At 39.3% G+C, this 27972-nt stretch overlaps 1 protein-coding gene across 4 annotated transcripts in view; it reads right to left on the reverse strand.

Annotated features, from left to right (window-relative positions):
- Positions 1–27972, reverse strand: part of LOC130917402 (cell adhesion molecule-related/down-regulated by oncogenes-like) — a 134058-nt gene that overhangs the window by 41602 nt on the left and 64484 nt on the right. For 2 of the 4 annotated variants that reach the window (XM_057838761.1, XM_057838762.1), the window contains exons 2-8: positions 20460–20599; positions 19545–19823; positions 16229–16375; positions 16003–16146; positions 13871–14164; positions 13534–13806; positions 3193–3443 (exon numbers count right to left, since the gene is read on the reverse strand). In XM_057838761.1, coding sequence (XP_057694744.1) covers positions 3193–3443; positions 13534–13806; positions 13871–14164; positions 16003–16146; positions 16229–16375; positions 19545–19823; positions 20460–20599 — 1528 coding nt within the window. Of the gene's footprint in view, positions 1–3192; positions 3444–13533; positions 13807–13870; positions 14165–16002; positions 16147–16228; positions 16376–19544; positions 19824–20459; positions 20600–23492; positions 24459–27972 lie in introns of those variants that run through there. The other 2 variants (XM_057838760.1, XM_057838759.1) reach the window with 2 other exon arrangements.

The raw sequence follows: 27972 nt of genomic DNA on the forward strand, positions 1-27972 counted from the left end.
TTGACCCTGCTTCTTAAAAGAATCGGAATCGGGAATCGTTCGGAACCGGAATCGAAACGTGGAATCGCAACTGGAACCAGAATCGTTCAATTTCAAACGATGCCCAACCCTACCGTGGAGGCTGAGGAGTGTGATCCCACTATAATTAGAACACACCTTCCAGAGGTTGCGCTAGACTTTTTCGTTGTCTGTCATTTTGACTGACAGGGTCATAAAAATCCGGTCATAATCTATTTTTACCCGTCACTTAAATTTTTAAAATGTTAATAATGACATATTCAATAGTATTTAGTTTTCATTCATCTTTAATTAATATTCTGTCCGAACAAGCTTAACAGAGAATCCACACAGCCCCATCACACATCAAGCAGCTGTGCGTTATTAGCGCCTAGCTTGCCTTGAACACGGCTTTTTAGGTCGGACTTGACAAGTCATAAAAAAATTAATTTAAAAAAATGGGTTTGAGGATAAGCCTGAGAATGATCGGTTTTCTCTCTGCTCCATATAAGCAATATTTCAACATTGCTTACACGGCCGAGAGTCGGGGCAAACTGCTTGTATGTGTGTGTGACATGCACGAACAGTGCGTGCATGCTATCGATCCATATACCGTATTTTTCGGACTATAAGTCGCGGTTTTTTTCATATTTTGGCTGGGGGTGCGACTTATACTCAGGAGCGACTTATGTGTGGAATTATTAACACATTATGATATAATTTCACATGTTATTTTGGTGTTTTGCAGTGACACTGATGGTTTTGTAAAGTTGTTAGCATGTTCTTATGCTATAGTTATCTGAATAACTCTTTATAGCTATGGCCACGTTCGCGTTCTGCCTTTGGCAGTGTATGTTCAATTGTATTATTGACTTTTTTATCTTGAAATGGATGCATTTAGTTTGTGGCGCTTTCACGTCCACGTGAGGGCGCACTCGCACTTGTTTACGTGACACGCCAGAAGAAGACGGACAGCTACGTAGCTCTGAGTGAGTGGGCGAGTTAGCTAGAGAGAATAGACGGATGTTGAACCTACTTTCATTGTTTATGCTTTTAAATCATCTCTACAGAGGCAACGCCTGCGTGTATCATCTTTTCTGTTGTTGTTGTGTGTTTTCCACCCGCGATCGGACACTTAGAGCCAGTTGTGTGGTTGTTTGAACGATGTGCTAATGATAGCGAACGCATGCTAACCTGTTACTTATTACTAATAGTACCTAATTATCATTTATTTACGTTGATGCGAACCTGTTTTCTATCGAGGACCAAATTGATTCAGCAAATTATACGGACGCCCAGCATTGTCTTTTGGGAGTTCGCTGTATAGCCAGGACAGGCCGTAGCGTAAGACAGTATATTCACATTTCGTTGTTCATGCACTGTACATTTATTTAGCATGTTGTTCTCTATTGTATTTTTATATTAAATTGCCTTTTAAGATGACATGTCTGTTCTATGTGTTGGATTTTATCAAGTAAATTTCCCCCCAAAATTCGACTTATACTCCGGTGCGACTTGTATATGTTTTTTTTCTCTTCGTTGGGCATTTTATGGCTGGATCGACTTATACTCAGGAGCGACTTGTAGACCGAAAAATACAGTACTTTGAATATAAACCTGTACAGGGATTATTCATGCCTGTTATTTGTGTCCTCTTTTTAATAAGCAAAATATGATATCCCTGGAATGACGGATGACAGCCAGCATGTGTTATTGTATGGTCATTTGTTTTGATGCCTCTGCGCATGCGGGTCGTCTTGCTCAGCGCATGTCGGACTGCGAATTAGTGCGCAGATATGACAAAAAATCGGATTCGTGCATTAAGACCTGTAGTATGAACGTAGCCATAGGCTTGTTGCTGTTAAAAAGAGGACACAAATAACAGGCATGAATAATCCCTGTACAGGTTTATATTCAAAGTATATGGATCGATAGCATGCACGCACTGTTCGTGCATGTCACACACACATACGGGCAGTTTGCCCTGACTCTCGGCCGTGTAAGCAATGTTGAAATATTGCTTATATGGAGCAGAGAGAAAACCAATCATTCTCAGGCTTATCCTCAAACCTATTTTTATTTTTTTATGACTGTTGTCAAGTCCGACCCTTCCTAAAAAGCCGTGTTCAAGGCAAGCTAGGCGCTAATAACGCACTGCTGCATTGCTACCGTAGCTACCGTACCGTCTCTCGCTTTTTTATGACGTAATTGCTGCATTAAATCAGATTTGCGGGACTGGACAGTACAGACCGCCGCGACAGTCTGAAAAAATGTGGCCTAGATCGGATTTAGACCACATACGAAAGTGACCCAGATCGGATTTGAAATGGTCCCGTTCTATGCGACTTGTCACGTTCAGACCGTCAAGTTAATGCCTCACTCGAGTCGGAAAAACACGAAAAAATCGGATTCGTGCATTAAGACCTGTAGTATGAACGTAGCCTTAGTTCGGACGCTCAGTTGTCTTACCATTTTTCCGAGTAAGGCCAACGACGTCATGCATCAAGAGAGACAATAGCTAATTAATATGCTCACTCGCCACCCTGTGGTTTGGGGTGTAAATTGCAACCTGTCAAAATGACGGACGGACTTCAGTTTTTTCCGTCACCATTTTAAAAAAACGGTCAACGACGGAAAATATTCGGTTAACGCCACCCCTGCACCTTCCAGTTCCCCTTTTTAATAAGGGAGACCACCACCCCGGTCTGCCAATCCAGAGGCACTGTCCTCGATGTCCACGCGATGTTGTAGAAAAATGAACTGGTCGTTTGATAAAAGTATTGTACTAAACCACAGCAAATGCACCTTTATGCATTTAAATACTACTCTATTTGTAAATTGTTCACTTGATTAAACTCTAAACTGCTTACACACAGACTCAAATACGCTGCACTCTTGGGAGCGACGTTTTGACGCAGGACATTTAGGAGAGCAACTTCGGAACGAGCGCGTAGCAGAGATGAAGCAAATATATTTACTTTCCATAATTCATATTTTTAGACAGGGTGCTGAGAAATATTGTGTGCCAAACACTTTCAAGCATTTTCAAGGACTTTATGCATAATTCAAGCATTTTTCACACCACACCACTCACATCCAAGTATTTTCAACGGTTTCAAGGACCCGTACGAACCCTCAGTATCATAACAGGAATTTTTGTCCTTTTTTTTTTTTTTTTTTTTTTTTGGGCCTCACCTTACGATATCGGACAAAATATGCATTGATGGGGCTCCCGCCGTCGGGTCCAGCTCTCCACTCCAGGTCGTACACGTCCGGTTTGTAGGTCTGCGGCGGGCTGGTAATGATTGGCGCGTCAGGCGTGAGACCGTCGGCGCCCCCGTCGAACGGCGGCTCATCCGAATCCTCCTCCGCCACGAAGCGATCGCTGCCCTCGTCGCTCTGCATGGGCGGTAGCGAAGGCCAAACATCGACGTTGGGCTTTGATTCTAAGAGAAAAAATATTGCGAAAAAACATTGTTGATTGCAAGTTTCATCTCTTTTGACTTGGTTTTAATTAGATTTAGTTTAGTCACTTTTTTCATGTTACTTCTGATTGTTTTTTGTTTTCGTTGTTGTATTGTCAGTGTGCTTGTATGCATTTATGTTATTTGGGTTAATTATTCAATGTCCACTGCTGTATTGTGTAGTAGCAGTAGTTTAATATATATATATATTTTTTATAAATCTCATTCATCAACAATAAGGCTCCAACAACTAACCGATTAAATCAATTAATAAATTATTTGCCAACAAATTTGATCATCGATTCGGTCCTTGTTTGTGTGTAATGTGAGGCTGGTCATGCCAGTGATTAGAGCAAGAGAGAGTGAGTTCACTGCTACACTCAGATTGGGTTGCTGAATCAATATTACGAAGTGTCGAGAATTAGATTGTCCTTTTTGTTGTTAGATCCAGTGTGCCTCCTTCAGAGGTCAACTGTATTGTTTGTATTCTTTGTTGGTGAGACGTTACTACTTAGCACGGAGCGCTACGCTAGTTAGCGATTATACTAATCAGTGTCTTAAGTGTCCATTTGTATTGTGTTTTGGAGAAGCATATTAGCACTTGAGTTATTGTTAGATAGTAAAACCACACACATATAACAGCTTAGTCTCCTTTCAATACAAACTCCCATTCAAACTGTAAACTGTCATACAAGACAATGTTTTTGAAGGAATTAATCATCAATTTTGTCTTTACTGTTACTTAAAACATGCCCCAAACAACTTCAAGTTAAATTGTGAAGGTCATTGGAAAAAGTGACATTTACCCGAATAATCGTTTAATTAATCGTCCGATTATTTGATTAGCAAAAATTACAGTAATAATAATAAAAATGTAATTATACTAGTTTTTTGTTATTTTCTAAAAATGAAAAAAAAAAAATACAATAGAAAATAAAGGTGAATGAAATGAAATCAAATGAAATCAAATGACATAAAATAACACAAAGAACATACACAGGTAACACACAGATAAGAAAAGTAAGTGTGGTGTACCTAATTTGGCCCCAAAGTCTTAAATTTAACACCTAAACTGTGGGATATAATTCCAAATTCCAAAAATTAAGTCAAACAATCCTTTGACTCTCCTAAAAATTGCTTTAACGACACAACTACATCGACTTGGAATCATCCTCACATACTTGCTCAGAAACGACGCGTGGATGAATAAGTGCGAGTGAGCGAGCATACCACCGCTACACTTTGCAAAGTAAACACGCTGGGAGCCGGTAACACTAATCTCGGTTCCCGGGAATGCCGCCAGCTGCCATACATTCCATACGCCGGTCGTTAAAATAGCAGCGATAGAAGTCTGTACCAAAGCTGTCGCTCCAGAAAAACGTCAGCGGAAGTAACGCTAACATGAAAGGAAGTTCTAATGTACCATCAACTCTCTGGCTGCCATTGACAGGGATAGAAATCCAGTTGTGGCTTTTTTCATTCTTCTGCTGTGAATTCAACCCTTTAACATTGGACGTGTCGGCTGCGACACGTTTATGCATATCGTCTTTGAAGCTTCGTCACGCTGTACTTACGTCAACCAAGTGCCACCGGTTGGTCTCATTTAAAAGTGCGGAAGTTGAGGCCCACGCCCGTTTTTACTTGAAGTCAATCGACCACGTAAAACGGGAGATAATGTCATTTGAGTTTTATAGTTTTATTGCCCTCATAAATATGCATTAAAACGCTGCATGGACCATGTGTTTATGTCCATATTTCCATCATTTCTTGTCCTTTTTCAAAAGGAAAGCACAAACCACGAAAGACAACATATCCCAGGAGGCATTGTGGGGTCACAAAAGATGGAGGTATTGTTAACATTTTTGATAAATTGCCGAGCGAGGCGCCACCTAAGGAAAGGAAGGCGAGGTAGCGAGCGATGGCCGGTTGGATTGAGCGAGCGACTTTGAAACATGCGGAATGAATCGAAAACTAAATTTAGCGCAAGCTAATGCATTATTTCATCAACTCGAGGAAGAGGATGGACCAGATTTGTCGTTGTGTTGTTCGGATGAGTCAGTGAGTTGGGAAGAGTGACAGCAGAAACAGCGGAAGAGTGGGCTTTGTGACATAATGTATGACATAGCCATTTGTCTTGATTAAGGGGAAATGAACTGAACTAGTTTATTGTCAGTATGCTTGAAAAGACTATGTTATATTTGATTGTTTTTCTCACTGTCAATCTTTTCAATTTCTATATAGATGTGTGTGCTCGAGAAGCTTGATTGCATGTTCATACTTTTGATAAGGCGATGGGTGCAATATGTAACCTCACAAAGAGACATCCTCCAAACCCATTTGGTGTTATATATAGTATATATATATATATATATATAGTATATATATAGTATATATATATATATATATATATATATATATATATATATATATATATATATATATATATATATATATATATATATATATATATATATATATATATATATACACACAACCCCTAGCAAAAAGTATGGAATCACCAGTCTCGGACGAGCACTCACTCAGACATTTTATTATGTAGAACAAACTCAGATAAAAAGCTTGAAAAAATTATGAATTAGTTCCAAAGTGCAACCCTTTAGCATTCAGAAACACTAAAATAAATGAATAAAAAACATTTTGGTGGTCAGTAAATGTTACTTTTATAGAGCAAGTATAGGGAAATAAATATAGGATCACTCCATTCTGAGGAAAAATATATGGAATCACGAGAAAAAAACAAAGAAATAACAATCAAAACACATCTCTAGTATTTAGTTGCACCAACTCCGGCTTTTATGACAGCTTCCAGTCTCCGAGGCAAGGACTTGATGACTTCAATGTAAACTTGTGCATTTATTGAAGATTTAACCACAGCCATCTCCCCAGTGCCTTTGCCTGACATGCATGAAATCAAGGATAGAGGGAATTTTGATGTTTTTTTCAGGCAGTTATTTTTGTAAATCTCACTGGAACGGCACCTAACAAAAGTTCCAGCATCACCAACTTGTCCAATGCAGATTCCTGACCCATCACTGAAAATGACCTTCATCCAGTCATTCACAGTCCATGATTGCCTCTCTTTAGCCCATTGCAGTCTTGTTCTTTTCTGTTTAAGTGTCAATGAGATAGTTTCCTTTTAGCTTTCCTGTATGAAAAATCCCATTTCCTGTAGGCAATTTTGCACAGTTCTGTCACATATCTCTACTCCAGCTTCCTTCCATGTCTTCTTCTTTTGTCTTGTACATCTTCTGTTTTCAAGAAATATGGCCTTTAGTTCTTTGTCATGAAATATGGATGTCTTCCTCGGTCTACCTGTACGCTTAACTTTAACAACCTTGCCTTGTTGTTTGTACTTGGCCCAGATCTTTGATACAGCTGACTGTGAACAGCCCACATTTTTGGACACCATACGAGTAGCGTTACCTTCTTCAAGAAGTTTGATAGTCCTATCCTTGGTCTCAAGAGACATCTCTCTTGTTGGAGCCATGATTCTTGTGACTCCACTTAGTCCAGCAACCCTCCAAGGTGTGATAATTGCACTGTTTTTATCTGCTGACTAACGAGCAGATCTAATTTGAGGCAGGGGCCCAATTAAGGAAAGGAAATTGACTGGTCGTGTCTGTATTTTCTACTCAAAATTGAGTGATTCCATATTTTTCTCTTCAGAATGGAGTGATTCTATATTTATTTCCCTGCATTTACTCTACAAAAGTAACATTTACTGACCACCACAATGTTTTTTATTCATTTCTTTTAGTGGTTCTGATTGCCAATGAGTTGCACTTTTGAACTAAGTCATTATTTTTTTTCAGGTTTTTTTATCTTAGTTTGTTCTACATAATAATAATAATAATTCATTCGAGTGAGTGCTCGTCCGAGACTGGTGATTCTATACTTTTTGCTAGGGGTTCTGTATTTTCACTATTGTTCTACTGTATATAAACTGTTTTGACCATAGTATGTGTAAAGGGCAAAAACGCCATGACCATACCTGCAGTTTGGGATGAATTGTCAAATATAAAACTATTCAGTCTTAATATATTTCCTTTGAATGTTCATCCTAACAAGTTGAATAAATATTATCAAGGTTCGAAACGGTTGGTCGGGCATGTTTGATTGTCAATGGGAAATCAATATTACAAATTTGGACAAAAGATTTTGCGACTTTTTTTTTGTCTTTTGTGGGTCCAAAATGTTGATTATAATTGATCAGTGAAGAAAACAACAGTTTGGACATAAATTTCATAATGTCCTGAAAAAAGGGACCCAATCAAGCCATTGTGAACAATTTTTCTTTGAAATATAAAAGCGACATCAAAGACATATAAATCCGGACGAAAAAAATGCTCAGGTGTTAAAGGGTTAAAAAGAGTTTATCACAAGTAAACGTCCATTTCATTGGGGAGGGTGGCAGTCAGTTATAGTGAGAAAAATATGAAAATGTTGCTTGTGATGACGTTTTAATTGTGGTTGGGCAAGTCAAGTCACTAACTCGGGAGTTAAGTCACAAATTTATTTACACAGTTAATTTTTCAAACTGTAACTAATAGAGTGGTACCTCTAAATATGAATTTAATTTCTTCCAGGACCTGGTTTGCAAGTCGAAATGATCGTACGTCGAGCAGGATTTTCCCATATGACTACATTACAATTCGATCTATTCATTCCACAGCCCAAAAACCTATGCTAAATCCTGAATTAATACTGCAGGTACAATTACAAATAGCAAAACAAATAAATTATAAATGCAAATCGGAATAATAATGGGTCAAATTTAATGGATGTCTACTAGTGATAAACTCATTTAAATTCACACCAGAACCCCAAAAAGAGCCACACGATCGGACGTCTATCACCGTCAAATAATGAAAAAATGAAATCATGGACTTCTGGAATGAATCCTCAAGCTCAAGGCGGGGGCGGAGGTTTGCGCCAAGGCCGCCCTCCTCTCCCGCGAGCTGGATCGTGAGAGTGAGCTTTGTGCACGCCGCCCGGGGATAAGCCCCCGCGGACGCTGGAATGCGAGGAGTAGCCGTGAAGGGTTAGGACGGGGAGCAGACCACCCGGCTGTAAACGTGGTATACAACCGCCTTGTATTTACGTCGCAGCGTCCTCCCACTCCGCCGTTGCGTTTCCATTAGGTAGAAAACATGAAGCTGATAAGGGCGTTTATATTGGGAGGTACGAGCTCGTGAGCTTAGCCAGACACCCTGAAGCATTCCACCCGGACAGTAAAACTGCAAAAACGCAAAACCAGTGGTTCAAAAAGTGTGGTGCGAGAACCACCAGTGCCACGCAGGCTCCATCTAGCAGTACGTGAAAGATTGACTGAATTCAATGTTCAAAACGAGCTCAGTTCAAAGTACATTTCAGTTACATTCAACTTCAAATACCGTATTTTTCGGACTATACGTCGCACCTGAGTATAAGTCGCACCAGCCATAAAATTGCGCAATGAAAAGGAAAAAAAACTAGGGGTGTCAAACGATTAAAATTTTTAATCGAGTTAATTACAGCTTAAAAATTAATTAATCGTAATTAATCGCAATTAATCGCAATTCAAACCATCTCTAAAGTATGCCATATTTTTCTGTAAATTATTGTTGGAATGGAAAGATAAGACACAAGACGGATATATACATACAACATACTGTACATAAGTGCTGTATTTGTTTATTATAACAATAAATCCACAAATGGCATTATTAACATTCTTTCTGTTTAAGTGATCCATGGATAGTAAGACTTGTAGTTCATAAAAGATAAATGTTATAGTTACAAGTTATAGTAATTTTATATTAAAACCCCTCTTCATATTTTCGTTTTAATAAAATTTGTACAATTTTCAATCAAAAGTAGCGTTAATATAATAATAATAAGAATAAAAATAACAATAATAAAAATTGAGTGAGCCAAACTCTGAGTAATGCCAGTTCACTTTGCATTGTTGTTTAGCTGTGTGAGAATAGGGCCTCATTACTACGGACTGAAGTCTTTTTTTTTCTTTTTGTGAACATTAGTTTTTTTGAGAGATAGCAATATTATTTTTTTTGTGCTTTCACTAAATGATACTTCTGTTTGTTCTGAAGGAGTTGCCGAAGCGTATGCCAATAAACGGCGCAGCCCAAAGAATGCCTGTGTCCACTCGCCTTTATAACAGATATATCTCTGAGCATATCTTACCCAAAATACAACAAGAGACACATAATTGCCACTAAAAGAAAGCAAACTTACCGAAATATGTGTGGAGCATAAAGCAACAGCATAAACATCTCACAACTACTAATTCTCCCACTATTAGAAGGAATAACATTAGTATGGAACGGCACTGCGCTGCCCCCAAGCGGCTGGTGGCATTCGCTTCACTCTTAATGTCCATAAACGGCCTCATTGACATCTGTTTGAGGCCATGCGAGAGCGGCTCATTCAGTGCATGCGTTAATTGCGTCACATATTTTAACGTGATTAATTTAAAAAATTAATTAACGCCCGTTAACGCGATAATTTTGACAGCCCTAAAAAAATATATAAGTCGCACCGGAGTATAAGTCGCATTTTTTAAAGGAAATTTTTTTGATAGAATCCAGAACCAAGAACAGACATGTCATCTTTAAAATTTAAAATACAATAGAGAACAACAGGCTGAATAGGTGTACGGTATGCTAACATTACATGACGCTAGAAGTTAGATCGGGCATAAAAAATCCAGCCCGACCCGACCGGCCTGCGGGTATTAAAGCACGATGCTGCCCGAGCCCGACCAATTAACTTGATTTGCTTGCCCAAGCCCGAAAACCCCCGAAATTTTATGTTTTATTTGTGAGGATTCAGAAGAAGGAGGAAATGCGGGGATGTGATGCGTGGTTGCGTTTTGTGTGATCACGTTTGTGACGATGCCGGTGCAGACAGTGGGGCAAATAAGTACTGGTATTTAGTCAACCACCAATTGTGCAAGTTCTCCTCCTTGAAAAGATAAGAGAGACCTGTAATTGTCAACATGGGTAAACCTCAACCATGAGAGACAGAATGTGGGGAAAAAAAAAAAAAACAGAAAATCACATTGCTTGATTTTTAAAGAATTTATTTCCAAATCTGAGTGGAAAATAAGTATTTGGTCACCTACAAACAAGCAAGATTTCTGGCTGTCAAAGAGGTCTAACTTCTTCTAACGAGGTCTAACGAGGCTTCACTCGTTACCTGTATTAATGGCACCTGTTTTAACTCATCGGTATAAAAGACACCTGTCCACAATCTCAGTCAGTCACACTCCAAACTCCACTATGGCCAAGACCAAGAGCTGTCGAAGGACACCAGAGACAAAATTATGGACCTGCACCAGGCTGGGAAGTCTGAATCTGCAATAGGTAACACGCTTGGTGTAAAGAAATCAACTGTGGGAGCAATTATTAGAAAATGGAAGGCATACAAGACCACTTATAATCTCCCTCGACCTGGGGCTCCATGCAAGATCTCACCCCGTGGCATCAAAATAATAACAAGAACGGTGAGCAAAAATCCCAGGACCACACGGGGGGACCAAGTGAATGACCTACAGAGAGCTGGGACCACAGAAACAAAGGCTACTATCAGTAACACAATGCGCTGTCACGGACTCAAATCCTGCACTGCCAGATGTGTCCCCCTGCAGAAGAAAGTAGACGTCCAGGCCCGTCTGCGGTTCGCTCGAGAGCATTTGGATGATCCAGAAGAGGACTGGGAGAATGTGTTAATAAATTCTTTAAAAATCAAACAATGTGATTTTCTGTTTTTTTTTTCACATTCTGTCTCTCATGGTTGAGGTTTACTCAAGTTGAAAATTACAGGCGTCTCTAATATTTTCAAGTGGGAGAACTTGCACAATTAGTGGTTGACTAAATACTTATTTGCCCACTGTATATTTGTGGAAATGTGTGTTTGAATGATTTGTTAAAAAAAGCTTTGTAAAAAAAAAAAAAAAAAAAGTTTTTACAGCATTTAAGCTAGCGGACTTTTGCTATGTAATTTAGCCAATTGTTCTTTTGTTTTACTTAAACCCACATTTAGTTGTTGTTGTTTTTTTATACTGTTTGAGGCTAAGCTCATGTATTTCAATTAATTTTTATGTCATTTATTGCTCTTGTGAAATGAAAGTGCAATTCTGCATAGTTAGAACAAACACTCAGGTATTTTATTTTGTATTCACAAGCTTAGCTTTTTTTCCCCTTCAGCCTTGATAGAGCAACTAACTATTTTTGGAGATTTAAACAACTTAAAATAGGAATAATTATTATGATTTTTGAATGATTTTTAAATTAATTTTTAATGTCGTTTTAAGTATAATATGTATACATTGATAAAATGACGCCACTAGACGGATATAGATGTTTAGTCCCATTTCAAATGGTACCGATTGCTGCCAGATCCTAGTCAAAATGGATTGGACGTCGAGAATCGTCAATGGCACTAAAGGATGAGCAATCACAGCCATTCCTCCCACTTTAAATGAATTGGACATTTATTGTTCTAAATGGGAGCCAATGAGTTAATATTCAAACTGTGGCTTAAAAAAATACCTCTACCTTTTTTTCTCAACAATTTGGCCTACTAAACTAACATATTTTACTCAGTGGATGTCATTAACGGCCATAGACGTCCAATCCACCCATTATAATGCGACTTGTCCTACATTGCCATTTCAAATTAGGGGTGTAACGGTACACAAAAATCTCGGTTCGGTATGTACCTCGGTTTTGAGGTCACAGTTCGGTTCATTTTCGGTACAGTAAGAAAACAAAATGCAAAATATAAATGTGCTTGTTGTTTATTACACACCTTTGTGCTTTCAACAATAGGAACATTAGTCTAAACAAAGTTAGAATTCTGCTCAAAAAGTAGCGGGTATTTAAAGATAATCCAGCAACAATTTGCCTTTCAGACCCCGCGTATTGGTCAGCTTTCTTTCTGAAAGAAAGGAGAAAAAAGAAGTCCTGTGCTAAAGAGAAAAGCAATCCCAATGACAAAGATTATAACATGTATTTTACAAATGAAATGCCTCAATGAATCATTTTTTTTCTTATGAAGGGTTTTCAAAAGCTTTATTGGTGGATTTTCTAAAGTTAAAGCACCACACAGAAATTAATAAATTGAATTGTGTAAGCAGGATCTGTATATTATTCTTATTATTTAATTACAGGTATTTTAACTCATTCCAATTTATTTTATTTAAATGAGCTATTATTTATTTTATTATGTGTTTATATTTTACAAATGTGATGTAGTATTCATTTATATTGTGTATTTTATGTTGTATAACTTATAACTGTAATTGTTGTATGACTAGTTCCTATGTGAATATTAGTTCCTACTTGTTTTGATGTGGTAGGAGGGTTTTGTATTGAACACGGGGCCGTGTTGTTTATTATTATAGCAGAGAAGACAGCAGCAAATCAACAAAGACAAGTCAACTGTGCCCCGATCTACCACTCAAGAGATCTGATGGACTCAAAAAGGTGGTTACGATTGCATATCCCTCGTATTTTTACACGAGTGACTTCAGGTCTGCCCGGTCGTAGCTACCGGTAGTAGTATTGACGCAGGCGGGTCGCATCTCGCGTAAAACAATAAACTCTGCCGTTCTTTTCGCGTGCGTCCTGTTGAGCAGCTTCTGGGACACATCTAACACTCGGCCGCACTGCAACTGGTGTGCATTGGCTGATTGACTTTAACGCCCACGTTTCACTGCGTTCTCGCGGCGGCCACGTTGTCGCGCCGTTGATGTTTCTAGGTTATACTCTCCTACCGTGTTGGTCCTCATTATAGTAGAGAAGAGGGAGTAAATATAATCTATACAAAGAAACTAACCCGATCGACTCACAGCCTCGAAAAGTAAGGGTTACATTACGTCAGAAACTCGTTCGGTACGCCTCCGTTCCGAACCGAGCACCACGTACGGAAAAGGTTCAATACAAATACATGTACCGTTACACCCTTAATATTCGTTAATAGCACTGGAAAATGATAATTCATTCCCAGACTGACCAGTTCGAATGTATTGAATGAGTTTATGACGTACCAGTCTGAAACGTCAGCATTCCCGACGACTGCGCTGACCCGACGCCGTTGTCCAGCAGACATTGGTACACGCCTTGGTCCGACAGAACCACATCCCTGATGACGAGCTGGTTACCGGACATCAGGACGCGATGTGAGGCGACTAAGGGTTCGGCGTTGAACAGCCAGGTGACGTTTGGGGCGGGATTTCCCGCAGCTCTGCAGCTGAAACGAGCAGTGGATCCAGGCGAGTCTAGCTGTTGGTCAGTGAGGCCTTCTAACATAGTCGCCGGTTCTGTAAGTTGTGAAAAGTCGCATCAGATTTGTCGGACAAAGGTTCTTAAATGCCATGTTCTTACCGAGAATGTTGACGGTGTAGTTGGCGCTCCTGACCGACCCTCGCTCGCTCTCAGCGGCGCAAACGTACACCCCGGCGTCATCCGTCGTCACAGAGACGAGTTCCAAATTGTCGCGTAGGCGTCGCAGAGAAGGACCGACATGGACACGCTCACCGTTTTTAAACCACGTGGACGCAAGGGATGGACTTCCGGATATGACGCATTCTAGCGTGTACGACTGTGACCGCTGCAGTGTTACAGTCATGGGGGTGATGGGGTAAACTATTTCCATTGGAAAGGATGGGGAGTCTGCAACTAAATAGAGTAGAATAGAATAAGACTTTTAATGTTTGTTTTCGCAGTTTTCCCACTTTAATGTTCTACCCATAGGCTGCCATTGACCATTAATCATTAATAGTTTGTTTTACCTAAAAAAATAGACTTCACAATGATATTGACGGGACACATTCCCCAGACATTCTGCCACGCCTTCAAGTCGTCCCACACACCGCTTCAGTCGGTCGAAGTCGGTCGCAGTTATTCTCAAACACATGCAGTGATCCAATGCCGATTTAGGTTGAAAAAGTACAAAAGCTGTACTGCATACAAACGGAAAGGATTGTCTCAGGAGTGATTTGTTCGAGGATTCAAGGTAACTATTATATTTGCATGCGTTTTGAAAATCAATTGGAGAAATTAATCGCTATTGCATTGGCGTCATATTTCGCAATATGTACGTAAAATATATGCAATTGCATGGTATTTTTGCTTTTAACCAACCAACCAACCAACCAACCAACCAACCAACCAACCAACCAACCAACCAACCAACCAACCAACCAACCAACCAACCAACCAACCAACCAACCAACCAACCAACCAAACGAGACTGTTTTATGTTCACGTCTATAAAGAATTCAGGGATTTAAGCATTTATTCACAAGAATTTTCAACGTCAAAAGCTCTTTGTGGTGATAAGGCAGCGCCACAGTGGCTTAAAGACTAGCAGCACATTCGATATTTTTACGTAAAATAAATGCTAACTGCCCGTTTTTTTTTAGTTTTAACTAGGGCTGTCAAAATTATCGCGTTAACGAGCGGTAATTAATTTTTTAAATTAATCCCGTTAAAATATTTGACGCAATTAACGCACAAATGCCCTGCTCAAACAGATTAAAATGACAGCACAGTGAAAGCTGTACCTGTTGTGTTTTTCGGAGTTTTGCCGCCCTCTGCTGGCGCTTGGGTGCGACTGATTTTATAGCCTTCAGCACCCATGAGCATCGTGTAAATAATTATTGACATTAACAACGGCGGGCTACTAGTTTATTTTTTGATTGAAAATTGTACAAATTGTATTAAAACGAAAACATGAAGAGGGGTTTTAATATAAAATTTCTATAACTTGTACCTAAATTTATCTTTTAAGAACTACAAGTCTTTCTATCCATGGATCGCTTTAACAGAATGTTAATAATGGTATTGCCATCTTGTTGATTTATTGTTGTAATAAAGAAATACAATACTTATGTACCGTATGTTGAATGTATATATATCCATCTTGTGTCTTTATCTTTCCATTCCAACAATTTACAGAAAAATATGGCATATTTTATAGATAGTTTGAATTGCGATTAATTGCAATTAATTACGATTAATTAATTTTTAAGCTGTAATTAACTCGATTAAAAAATTTTAATCGTTTGACACCCCTACTTTTAACCAAGAATCGAGACTTAACCAAGAATCCAAACTTTTACGCCCATATCTATAAAGAATTAATGGATTTAAGCATTTATTCACAAGAATTTTCAATGTAAAAAGCTCTTTGTGGTGATAAGGCGACGCCACAGTGGCTTAAAGACTAGCAGCACATTCGACATATTTCCGTAAAATTAATGCTAACTGCCAGTTTTTTGCTTTTAACCAGGAATCGAGACTGTTTTACGCCCATATTTATAAAGAATTCAGGGATTTAAGCATTTATTCACAAGAATTTTCAACATAAAAAGCTTTGTCTGTGTTTCCACTCGGTCAGCTTTGACATAGATAGAACCGCTATTAATCGGCCCTGCGCTCCGTGTCCCGTCAATATATTATGAAGTCTAAGCTAAAAAGTAAAATACCGATTGTTTAAATCCAAGGGGACTTACATAGTACAGACAGTTTGGTACCATGGGTTTGTGTGAGAGTTTCGCCCGTGACGGGATTGTACGAGCCACATTTGTAGGTGCCTTGATGGCGGGGTGAAACGTTCGGGATCTGGAGGTTGCCAGATGGAAGAACCAAGTAGTCATCTAAAACGAGAGAACCAGAAAATTTCAGCCTAAGAAAAGCAACTTGGAATTCGATGTACAATTCTTAAAGAAAACACAGTACCTGTGGACTTCTCCACACGTTCGCCTCGCACTCGTAACCTAGGCAAGGCCGCCGGGACACTTCGGGGCAGAGGACACTCGATGACGACCGCGCCGCCTTCCTGGACAGACAGCAAGCGCCGGCGGCTGTCTTCGTACTGCCAGATTTCTGCAAGGTTCATCAGAAAAGGAATGTTAGGAAGTGGTGAGTGTTGTTATGACTGTGAAAAGGAAAACCCAAAGGCTCATTAAGGATGTCAAAACGTCTTTTGCTTCCTTCCCGTCGCCACTTGGCGGCAGGCGTCCTCGCCCCGTTTGAAAAGCAACTTCCTGTCTTGCCTCAATATTTAATGCAGTGGTGGAGAGTGACAAACTATGACTACTGCCATTGATGTTAAAAACTAAACTCCCCACTTCCTACTATATTGGCTTGTGGATCCTGTGCCTTCTACTGGCTAACTCCTAATTAAACATACACAATTAATTCATCGCCCTTGATACAAAAAAAAAAAAAAAAAATCGGATCTGAGGATCAATGCGTATACATCACTTGAACTTACCTACCAAATTTCTTTGGGATCAATCCAAGAATATCAGAGAAATACCTCAAAATGTTAGTGTACACACCAATAACAGGTGATAATGTAAACCCTGCACAATTGTCATAAAGCGATGTCGCCATATAGTCCAAAATTTTACAAGGTTTTTACGAGGCTTTAAACAGGTTTATTTGAATGGTGGAAATTTTGTAACGCAAATGGTAGATTGCTCTGCAAGCCCCCAGTGGCAACTTGCGGTACTGCAAGTATATATATGCTACCTACCCATAGGCGGCGATTAAGTTGGGGCCGGGGGGGGGCATAGCCCCCCTGGTGGCCGAAAATGTAATTGCAGTTAATTGACTTTCCAATATACTGTATGAGTTTAAAATTAAGACTTTGCCGGTAAACTGTTGCTATAAAAGTTGTAAACAACAAAAAAATGTATGAAATGAACAAAAAATATTTTTATAATCGGTCAAAATTATTTTTCAAACAGATCATGTGACTAGCACCTTCGAGACGGTCATTTGCTTGGCTTAGCCAAAAAAAAAAAAAACAAACACCTTAGAACAGAAGAGACAAGATGGATGGATGTAATTTTTTCAAACCTAAGGTTTCAAAAGCGGAAACAACTACTGAGCGAGAACCAAGGACTGAAGAAGTGGACCATGAAACACCGGAGAGCACCGCCAAAATGGTAAGAGGGGTTTCAGTTTGCCCTAATAAAGACGTTAATTGTACAATAGAGCCACCACCGGCCGTGCCATATTCAATGGATGACGATCTTGGCCAAAAGCATAGCTGTCCTAAGCAGCCTGATTTAGAATTTCCCTCAAAAATGATGGTAAACAAAAAAAAAAACAACAAAAAAAAAAAAGGTAATTTTCTACGTATTATTATAAATGTTCCTGGCTGGAATATTCAGTCTAAAAGGATGTGGATGTACATACAGGATGCCTGTATGTACTAGCATGGGCTAAACTACTATCCAAGCATATATCTTGCAAGTTAATTTTATTGCCGACACTGCGTTTTGGGGTCATCAACATTTTTGCCCTTTCCTGCCACATAAGTAAAACTCCGCCTAAAGTATGTACCTACCTAGTTGTAAGTAGTGTTGTAAGCTCTTTATGACTACCCTTACCAAAGGGACGCCAAGTGAGGAGAGGATACACTGATTAATTAGGGTGTGACAGGGCAGGGTGAGTGCACAAGCAGTCTTAGTATATCTAGTAATATATATATTATACATATATACTGTATCGTGCTGCAACGATTAATCGATTAAATCGAGTAATTCGATTAGAAAAAAGCTTGGAATCAAATTTTGCTGCTTCGAAGATTCGTTTAGGGCTGCAGCTATCGAATATTTTAGTAATCGCGTAATTGACTGAAAATTCTATCGATTAATCGAGTAATCGGATAAAACATTTTTTTAGGTAAAGAGCAATTATAAATATACATGAGAAAAAAAGACAGTTCATCTAATATTGAACCATTTTCAGTCAATCAGTCTTTATTTTCGATGTACATTGTTGAAAACAGCCAACAATTGCATCTCAGATGTGACTATAAAAAAAATTCACTGCTTTCGCTAAAAAAACTTCTAGATTTTATATAAAAAAAAAAAAAAAAAGATATTTCTTACCTAAAAATGTCATTACGCTTGATAACACACATCACTTAAAAGCTAGGTGTTTTTCCCACGTGTTTCAATTGAATTTCCATTTGTGTCAAGCTATTTTTAACTTCTAGTTGAGTTTTAAGTTAGTCTAAACTATACGTCCCGATAGGATTGTGAGTTTTTGCAGTGTTCAAATTAAATAAATGTATGATACCTGTTGTATTGGAGCACATTAGGGACCAGTGCAACTTGGTGTTTTATCCAGCAATGACTATTGAGCTAAAATTGACAGTTAGCATTTTACACCCCCATCACTCTACAGCACTACGTTTTCGCAGATTAAATAAAGCCTATATGTAAGACACGTTTGCCACGCATTGACAGTGGTCATAATAAATAGAAACGTAGCCCTCCACACGGCTAACGTTAAGGGCTAACATTACGTGATTGAGTGACAGTAACGTTATATTTATTAGCGCTGAGAAGCCTACTGCCTTAAGATGGCGGCTGTTTACGACTTCCGCCCAGACGCGGCCGAGTCTGTCATTTCGCATCTAGTTCTAAATACATGCGTTATCTATGAGACGCATCAGACGCTACCTGCTACCACCTTAGCATCATATATGCGGCCGTAGTTTTTAGCAACATTGGCGTAGTTTGTGGCGGCTGTCGGCTATAATAAGGGTTTTTGTTGTTTTTTTTTTTTTTTTTTTATTGCTTCTTCCTCTACTCACGCGTTGCTCCGCATTAAAAGTAGTCCGGGCAAAACGTGATGCTTAGAGCTGGCAAAATTAAACGATTCCTCGAGGTGAATAAAATTATTCGGATCAGTTTTTAAACTCGAGTTACTCGAGTAGCTTGAGTATTCGTTTCAGCTATAGATTCGTTTATTTAAAGCGGCGTTGTAATGGTTTGTTTTGAAACTGTTTGCATTTAGGTTTATTCATTTGTGTGTATACACTGCCCTCTAGTGGCAACAGTGAATATGACTTAACACATTTAACACGGCTGAATCGAGCTGCTCCCTGTTAAGACCTCCCTGTTAAGTTTTTGTTTCAGATAATGGTTTTGAAGCATTTGTACTTTAGTTTATAGGTATATTTAGCAGTTTTTTGTATATCTGTGCTTTGAGTCCAGAAGTACCTTAAGAGCATAAAGGGAAGAGGCCATACCTGCCAGCACCACATGCGCGTACCGGCTCGCCACAGCTGTTCCTTGGGTAGACCGTGCCACACACTGATATCCACCGGCATGGGCACGCTGCAGGGAGGTGATGGTGAGAGTACCACCGTTCACCTCCACACCAGGCAGGGTATCGACAAGCAGGGGGGCACCACGAAAGCGCCAGGAGAGCGCCGCCGATGGGGGCCTGACGGCGCAGTGCAGGCGAGCCGCCGAACCAGGACTCTGGACCAATGAGGCGGGCTCAGAGCGGAAAGATGGATATTGAACTGAGGAGGGAAAGAGAGTGGATGATGAATGGAGGGAGTAAAACCACGTTTCCACTGGGCGGTAAATTGTGACAAGTGATGCACATGTGGGAGGGACAGCCATGGGCTGCGTCAGCTACAGAAATAGACATCAGAAGAGGACGTTTAAACACTAAGGCTGCGTGTGCTGGAGTTTTGTAAAAATCTGTCTCTTAAAGTGCCATTTTTTGGCTGCTATTAGCGATAGTCAAAATGTATGGATGTACTGTATGTATGAATACTCTTACCTCAGAAACTTTCAATGAGTTTGTCACTAGTAGATGTAAAATCTATTTTAACTGAGAGGCTGGCAACCCTCCCAGTTAAAATGGAGGGTAAAATGCTAGCTAGCTGATCGCCACAGCTTTGAAATTACACCAAAAATGCATTGGGATCGTACTGGAAGTAAACAACACTTCTTCAACTTGGGTGACTTCCAGTTCATAGCACTAGCATCGATAAGCAACATCAGTGATGTAAAACTGGGGTTAAAGCTGTATGTTGGGCTACTTTGGTTTATCTTACTGTACAATCAAAATAACTGCGGTTTAATTTAGTACAGTACCCTTTGACATGACGGTGGGAGTTTAGTCCTAGCCTAAGTTGGCGAGAACTTACGTGTGCAGCTAATAAGCAGGGACTGGCTGAGGCACAGCACAGTGGACAGGAAGACCCTGAGGCCACCGTCCATGGTGCCCTGGGACCCCTGCCAGCGGCCGTGATTGCCTGGTGGGCACGCCCTCCTCCAATTGGCCAACCTGAAAGACGAGGAGGAGGAATTACAAACAAAAACATGTCAGAAACCAGCTTGTCATCCCAGCGACCAAAGGAGACAATGGGGAGCATCTCTCTAATCTTCACATGGCACCACTTGACCCCCTCTTCGCACCCTCGGGAGAAGGGACGACCTGATACAGAAAAATGAGCTTCGTGTTGGGAGTGTGCGACTTCTCTCTTCATATCACTCTCTTGTCACACAGCTCTGCTTCCTCATAGGTTCACTCTAGCCTAACGTCCTTCACCTGTCCTGGCTGGATGACCTCAGAAAAGGCGGACGTAATTAGGAGAATTCCTCCATCCTTTTCAAGCAGACCCCCTCCCATTTCTCCTCGTCCTTTTTCTCTTTGCGAGAATAATCCAGGCCAGGCTTTGATCCAGGGGTTCCTGCTCGGTAACCAGGACTTGAGTCCCACAATGGCCGCCCAGCTGTGATATTGATGCCAACGCTACAGCGGAAGGAGCCGAGGGGGCAAATTAAAAAAGATGGTGAGTATGGGGTCCAACAGGGAACTGGATGGGGGCTAAAGCTACACTAAGACAATTTAGGAAATGCTATTTCAATACGTTACATTTTTGTACTGTGGCTAATCTTTTAAAACCTAAAATGGATTACGATAGTTTTGTCTCTCGTTGAACAAGTTTCACAACACAGCATTACCAAACCGGGGTAAATGGTTAGCATCTCCCTGGCTGGCTGGGTAGTTTACCAGACACGCACGAAAGGCCCTGTGCTGGGGAGACCTAACAGTCGCATTTGGCAGAATGTATTATACACCGGATTAAAAGTGACAAAATTCCAAATATGCTAGTTTTACTCACACATACTCTGTGACATTTACGGTGATAGATGAACCAGAGTTGCTCTAAAAATATATTTATTTTACACTGACCACACAATAACTTTAGCATTAGTGCGGCAACGATTAATCGATAAACTCGAGTAATCGATTAGAAGAAAAAAAAGGTTCGAATTAAATTTTGCTGCTTCGAGTATTCGTTTAATTAAAGTGGCGTTGTAACGGTTCATTTTAGGGTTGTCAAACGATTAAAATTTTTAATCGAGTTAACCACAGCTTAAAAATTAATTACAGTAATCTCTGGACTATAAGGCGCACCTGACTATAAGCCGCCACCCACCAAATTTGACACAAAAACAGCATTGTTCATAGATAAGCTGCACTGGACAATAAACTGCAGCTGTCCTCACTGTATTATGAGGTATTTACGCCTAAAGATATTAACCGGTAACACTTTATTTGACAGCGGCATAATACGACTGTCATAAGACCAAATGAACCACCATAAAGCTTTGAACCAAATGGCTGCAAAGCTTCATTGCTTCAAGAAGCTTCATTTGGCCATCACTGCTCCCTTGGGGGAGACAGTCAACCTCTGCTGCCACCTGCTGTCAACACTATTGTCATCTAACGGGCCTCCTAGCATGCATTGTAGCACTACAAATGTAAATAACAATGAAAATTCATGTTCTGTGCTAATTATTTCTTCAGTTACTGTTCCAGTTGTTTCATTAATTGCTAGCTCTGGTATTTGGTAAAACTTTGACAGTAGCGCCATAAAACTGTCATAAGACCATCATAATTATGACATGACACGACACTGCCATGAGCATTAATGGCATCATGACAGATGTCATTTTGTGTCATCCGGCAAATTATCTGACTTTTGAATAGATGTAAAAGATCCGAGTTGGACATAAATGGAATGTGGGTGACATAATTTGCCATGACGATACTAAATGACATATGTCATAAGCATTTGTTAACGGCCATGAAAAGTGTTATAATCTTATGTATTATGGCAATTTTATGATGCCACTGTCAAAAAAAGTGTTACCTATTGACCGAAATAAATCAACAAATAAGCCGCACTGGACTATAAGACGCGGGATTCAAAATGAGGGGAAAAAAGTAGCGGCTTATAGTCCGAAAATTATGGTAATCGTAATTAATCGCAATTCAACCCATCTTTAAAATATGCCATATTTTTCTGTAAATTATTGTTGGAATGGAAAGATAAGACACAAGACTGATATATACATACAACATACTGTGTACAGTAAGTACTGTATTTGTTTATTATAACAATAAATCCACAAATGGCCTCATGAACATTCTTTCTGTTAAAGTGATCCACGGATAGAAAGACTTGTAGTTCTTAAAAGATAAATGTTATAGTTACAAGTTATAGTAATTTTATATTAAAACCCCTCTTCGTGTTTTCGTTTTAATAAAATTTGCAAAATTTTCAATCAAAAGTAGAGTTAATATAATAAGAATAAGAATAAAAATAACCACCAAAGTCCTGACCAAAGTCTGAGTAAGTTGCCAGTTCATGCCAGTTCACTCTGCATTGTTGTTTAACTGTGTGAGAATAGGGCCTCATTACTACAGACTGAAGTGCTTTTCTTTTTGAGAACATTTTTTTTTTTTTTTGAGAGATAGGGATATTATTTTTGTTGTGCTTTTACTAAATGATACTTATGTTTGTTGTGAAGGAGTTGCCGAAGCTTATGCCAATAAATGGCGCGGTCCAAAGAACGCCTGTGTTCACTTGCCTTCATAACATACTGTTTATATCTCTGTACATATCTTACTACAGACTGAAGTGCTTTTCTTTTTGTGAACATTTTTTTTTTTTTGAGAGATAGGAATATTATTTTTGTTGTGCTTTTACTAAATGATACTTATATTTGTTGTGAAGGAGTTGCCGAAGCTTATGCCAATAAACGGCGCGGTCCAGAGAACGCCTGTGTCCACTTGCCTTTATAACATACTGTATATATCTCTGTACATATCTTACCCAAAATACAACAAGAGACACATAATTGCCACTAAAAGAAAGAAAACTTACAGAAATATGCGTGGAGCACAAATAGCACAATGTAACAGCATAAACGTCTCACAACTACTAATTCTCCCACTAGTAGAAGGAATAACATTAGTATGGAACGGCGCTGCCCCCAAGCGGCCGGTGGCATTCTCTTCACTCTTAATGTCCATAAACGGCGTCATTGTAATCTGTTTGAGGCAATGCGTGAGCGGGTCATTCAGTGCATGCGTTAATTGCGTCAAATATTTTAACGTGATTAATTTAAAAAATGAATTAACGCCCATTAACGCGATGATGTTGACAGCACTAGTTTAATTTGAAAGTGTTTGCATTTAATTTTATTGATTTGGGTGGATACACTGCCCTCTTGTCTGCCTCATTTTACATGGGTAAATCCAGCTGCTCCATGTTAAGACCAACATAAGCTTTTGTTCGTGTTTGTTAGTGTTTTGTTAATGTTTTTTTTAGGGCTGTCAAAATTATCGCGTTAACGCGCGGTAATTAATTTTTTAAATTAATCACGTTAAAATATTTGACGCAATTAACACACATGTCCCGCTCAGACAGTATTCTGCCTTTTGGTAAGTTTTACAGCAAGGCTTTTTGTGCTGTCTAACAGCGAACCCTTGTGGTCGCTTTGCGACATGGTTTATTGTTGTCTTGCCAGTTCAATATGGCTGCACGACATCTCGGGCTGACGCCTACGTTGTAATGTTGTGCCTATATGATCCTTGGACAAGATTTGTCCATAAGTATGGTTGTTGTAAATAATGTACATATTATGTTAGTAAGCGAAATGTTATATTTTTTGTATGAGACGCTTTTTGTTTATGTTTAATGAACCTGTATAGCGTGCTAAGCTAACGTTGTTGCTAATGCAATGCTTGTGTAATTTTTTTGTAGTTTTACGAAGGTCTAAAGAGGACAATGGTTTGAGACCATTTTATTAATAAATCAGACGAAAAAGAAAGAAGTCTGATTATTATGGCATCGTTCACGAGCTGTCTAGCTTTGGAAAAAGTAGACGCTTCGGAGTGAGGACAGCATAGACAGATTTAAATGACAGTAGAGTGAAATGCCCACTACAGTCCTTATGTACCGTATGTTGAATGTATATATCATCCTGTGTCTTATCTTTCCATTCCAACAATTTATTTTACAGAATATATTTATATAATTTACAGAAAAATATGGCATATTTTATTGATGGTTTGAATTGCGATTATTTGCGATTAATTACGATTAATTAATTTTTAAGCTGTAATTAACTCGATTAAAAATTTTAATAGTTTGACAGCCCTAGTTTTTTTTTAATGCATTAGTAATTTAGTTTAGAGGTATATTTAGCTGTTTTTTGTGGGAATATGTGTCTGAACCATTTGTTAAGAGCACTGTAAAAAAAGTTAACATTTTATAGCATTTAAGCTAGCGGACTTTTGCTATATAAATTGGCCAATTATTCGTTCCTTGTACATGGATCCTCATTTATTTACTTTTTATACTGTTTGAGGCTGAGCTCAGGTATTTTAATTTTTCATGTTCCTTATCCGATTACTCGATTATTCGAACTAACTAGTTCATCGACTAATCGACTACTAAAATAATCGATAGCTGCAGCCCTATTTAGCATATTACCATATAAAACATTCAAACACATTAATCTAATGTTATTGATGGTAGCTTTGCAAGTTATGCAAAAGCTAAAACCTTGTAATATTCCTTTTTTGTCTAATGACATTTCTTTGGTGTGCCACCCAGCCAAAAACGTTTGAACCACAGACACCGTTCAAACACCATAATAACCGGAATTCTCCTGTGATGCAGCTCTCTTAAGTTTGACATTTCAAAAATTTCCATTCGCCCCAAAACAGTTTTTATTGGTTAAAGAAAAAAATGTGACTAGTCCTACAGTTTTTGTCCAAATCACATCATTTACACATAAAAAATTCAGACCGCGAAGGGCCACAAAAGCTGTATGCACTTTTTCGCCAAAAAATGTACAGTTCTAAAATTTGCAAATAACATACCCATTCATTTCTAATGGGCAAAATTTCCCATTGATTTCCAATGGCCCTATTTGCTATCATTTATCATATTGATTTCCAACCCAAGTGACTCAATATAAACAGGAAGTTACAACTAAATGCACCAAAATCAAAAGGAAGTGACCCGATATCAACAGGAAGTAACCACACAATGACCTCAGATCAATAGGAAGGGACCCCAAAATGACCCCAGATCATTAGGAAGTAACCCTATAACAACAGATATTGACCCTAAAATTATCCCAAATCAACAGGACCTAATATGACCCATAAGCGACAGGAAGTGATGCGATATCAACAGAAAGTGACTCGATATACAGTGGGGCAAATAAGTATTTAGTCAACCACTAATTGTGCAAATATTAGAGGGGCCTGTAATTGTCAACATGGGTAAACCTCAACCATAAGAGACAGAAATCAGAAAATCACAATGTTTGATTTTTAAAGAATTTATTTGCAAATCATGGTGGAAAATAAGTATTTGGTCAATACCAAAAGTTCATATCAATACTTTGTTATGTACCCTTTGTTGGCAATAACGGAGGCCAAACGTTTTCTGTAACTCTTCACAAGCTTTTCACACACTGTTGCTGGTATTTTGTCCCATTCCTCCATGCAGATCTCCTCTAGAGCAGTGATGTTTTGGGGCTGTCGTTGGGCAACACGGACTTCCAACTCCCTCCACAGATTTTCTATAGGGTTGAGATCTGGAGACTGGCTAGGCCACTCCAGGACCTTGAAATGCTTCTTACGAAGCCACTCCTTTGTTGCCCTGGCTGTGTGTTTGGGATCATTGTCATGCTGAAAGACCCAGCCACTTCTCATCTTCAATGCCCTTGCTGATGGAAGGAGATTTTCACTCAAAATCTCTCGATACATGGCCCCATTCATTCTTTCCTTTACACAGATCAGTCATCCTGGTCCCTTTGCAGAAAACAGCCCCAAAGCATGATGTTTCCACCCCCATGCTTCACAGTGGGTATGGTGTTCTTCAGATGAAATTCAGTATTCTTTCTTCTCCAAACACGAGAAGCTGTGTTTCTACCAAAAAGTTCTATTTGGGTTTCATCAGAGCATAACACATTCTCCCAGTCCTCTTCTGGATCATCCAAATGCTCTCTAGCGAACCGCAAACGGGCCTGGACATGTACTTTCTTCAGCATGGGGACACGTCTGGCAGTGCAGGATTTCAGTCCCTGGCGGCGCATTGTGTTACTGATAGTAGCCTTTGTTACTGTGGTCCCAGCTCTCTGTAGGTCATTCACTAGGTCCCCCCGTGTGGTTCCGAGATTTTTGCTCACCGTTCTTATCATCATTTTGACACCACGGGGTGAGATCTTGCATGGAGCCCCAGATCGGGGGAGATTATCGGTGGTCTTGTATGTCTTCCATTTTCTAATAATTGCTCCCACAGTTGATTTTTTTACACCAAGTGTTTTACCTATTGCAGATTCAGTCTTCCCAGCCTGGTGCAGGTCTACAATTTTGTGTCTGGTGTCCTTCGACAGCTCTTTGGTCTTGGCCATGGTGGAGTTTGGAGTGTGACTGACTGAGGTTGTGGACAGATGTTTTTTATACCAATAATGAGTTAAAACAGATGCCATTAATACAGGTAACGAGTGGAGCCTCGTTAGACCTCGTTAAAAGAAGTTAGACCTATTTGACAGCCAGAAATCTTGCTTGTTTGTAGGTGATCAAATACTTATTTTCCACTCTAATTTGGAAATAATTTCTTTAAAAATCAATGTGATTTTCTGCGCTTTTTTCCACATTCTGTCTTTCATGGTTGATTACAGGCTTCTCTAATCTTTTCAAGTAGGAGAACTTGCACAATTGGTGGTTGACTAAATAATTATCTGCCCCACTGTACCAACCATCACCATAGAGGTACCATCGCAATTTCTCCAAATATTGCATTTTCTTGTTGCATACATTAACTCATTGGCTGCCATTGACGACAATAGACGCCCAATCTATTTTGAATGTTCATTCGCCCCCTCACAGTTAAAATTGATTGGACGTCTATCCCTGTCAATGTCGCTGAAACATGATATTTAAAAGCCAGTTTAAAGTGGATCAGACATCTTTCACTGACAAAGGCAAAACAGGTGTAAAAGCGTTTAAAGAGATAATAAAATGGCTAAAGGCGGCAGAGCTTGGATTTCAATGCACTACTGTGTAATCGGACTGCAAGTATACTTTGTGGCGTCTCACATCAAACCCGCTTGGCAACACCGCACGTTGCGACAGGCCCCCAGTTCGCCGGATTCATGATCTATAATTACAATAATAATACACGGGAGCCAATAAAATATGTGAGCGGGAACACTGTCCCTCAAGACTGGTAGTGGGCATAGTATAGCTCGCACACATTTAAATTACAAACATTGTTGAACATTTGTTTCATTAATTTAGCTGATTTTATGTGTAAAAATCGATAAAATATAGTGGGAAAA

This window comes from Corythoichthys intestinalis, chromosome 6 (genome assembly GCF_030265065.1).
Source record: "Corythoichthys intestinalis isolate RoL2023-P3 chromosome 6, ASM3026506v1, whole genome shotgun sequence".
NCBI lineage: Eukaryota > Metazoa > Chordata > Actinopteri > Syngnathiformes > Syngnathidae > Corythoichthys > Corythoichthys intestinalis.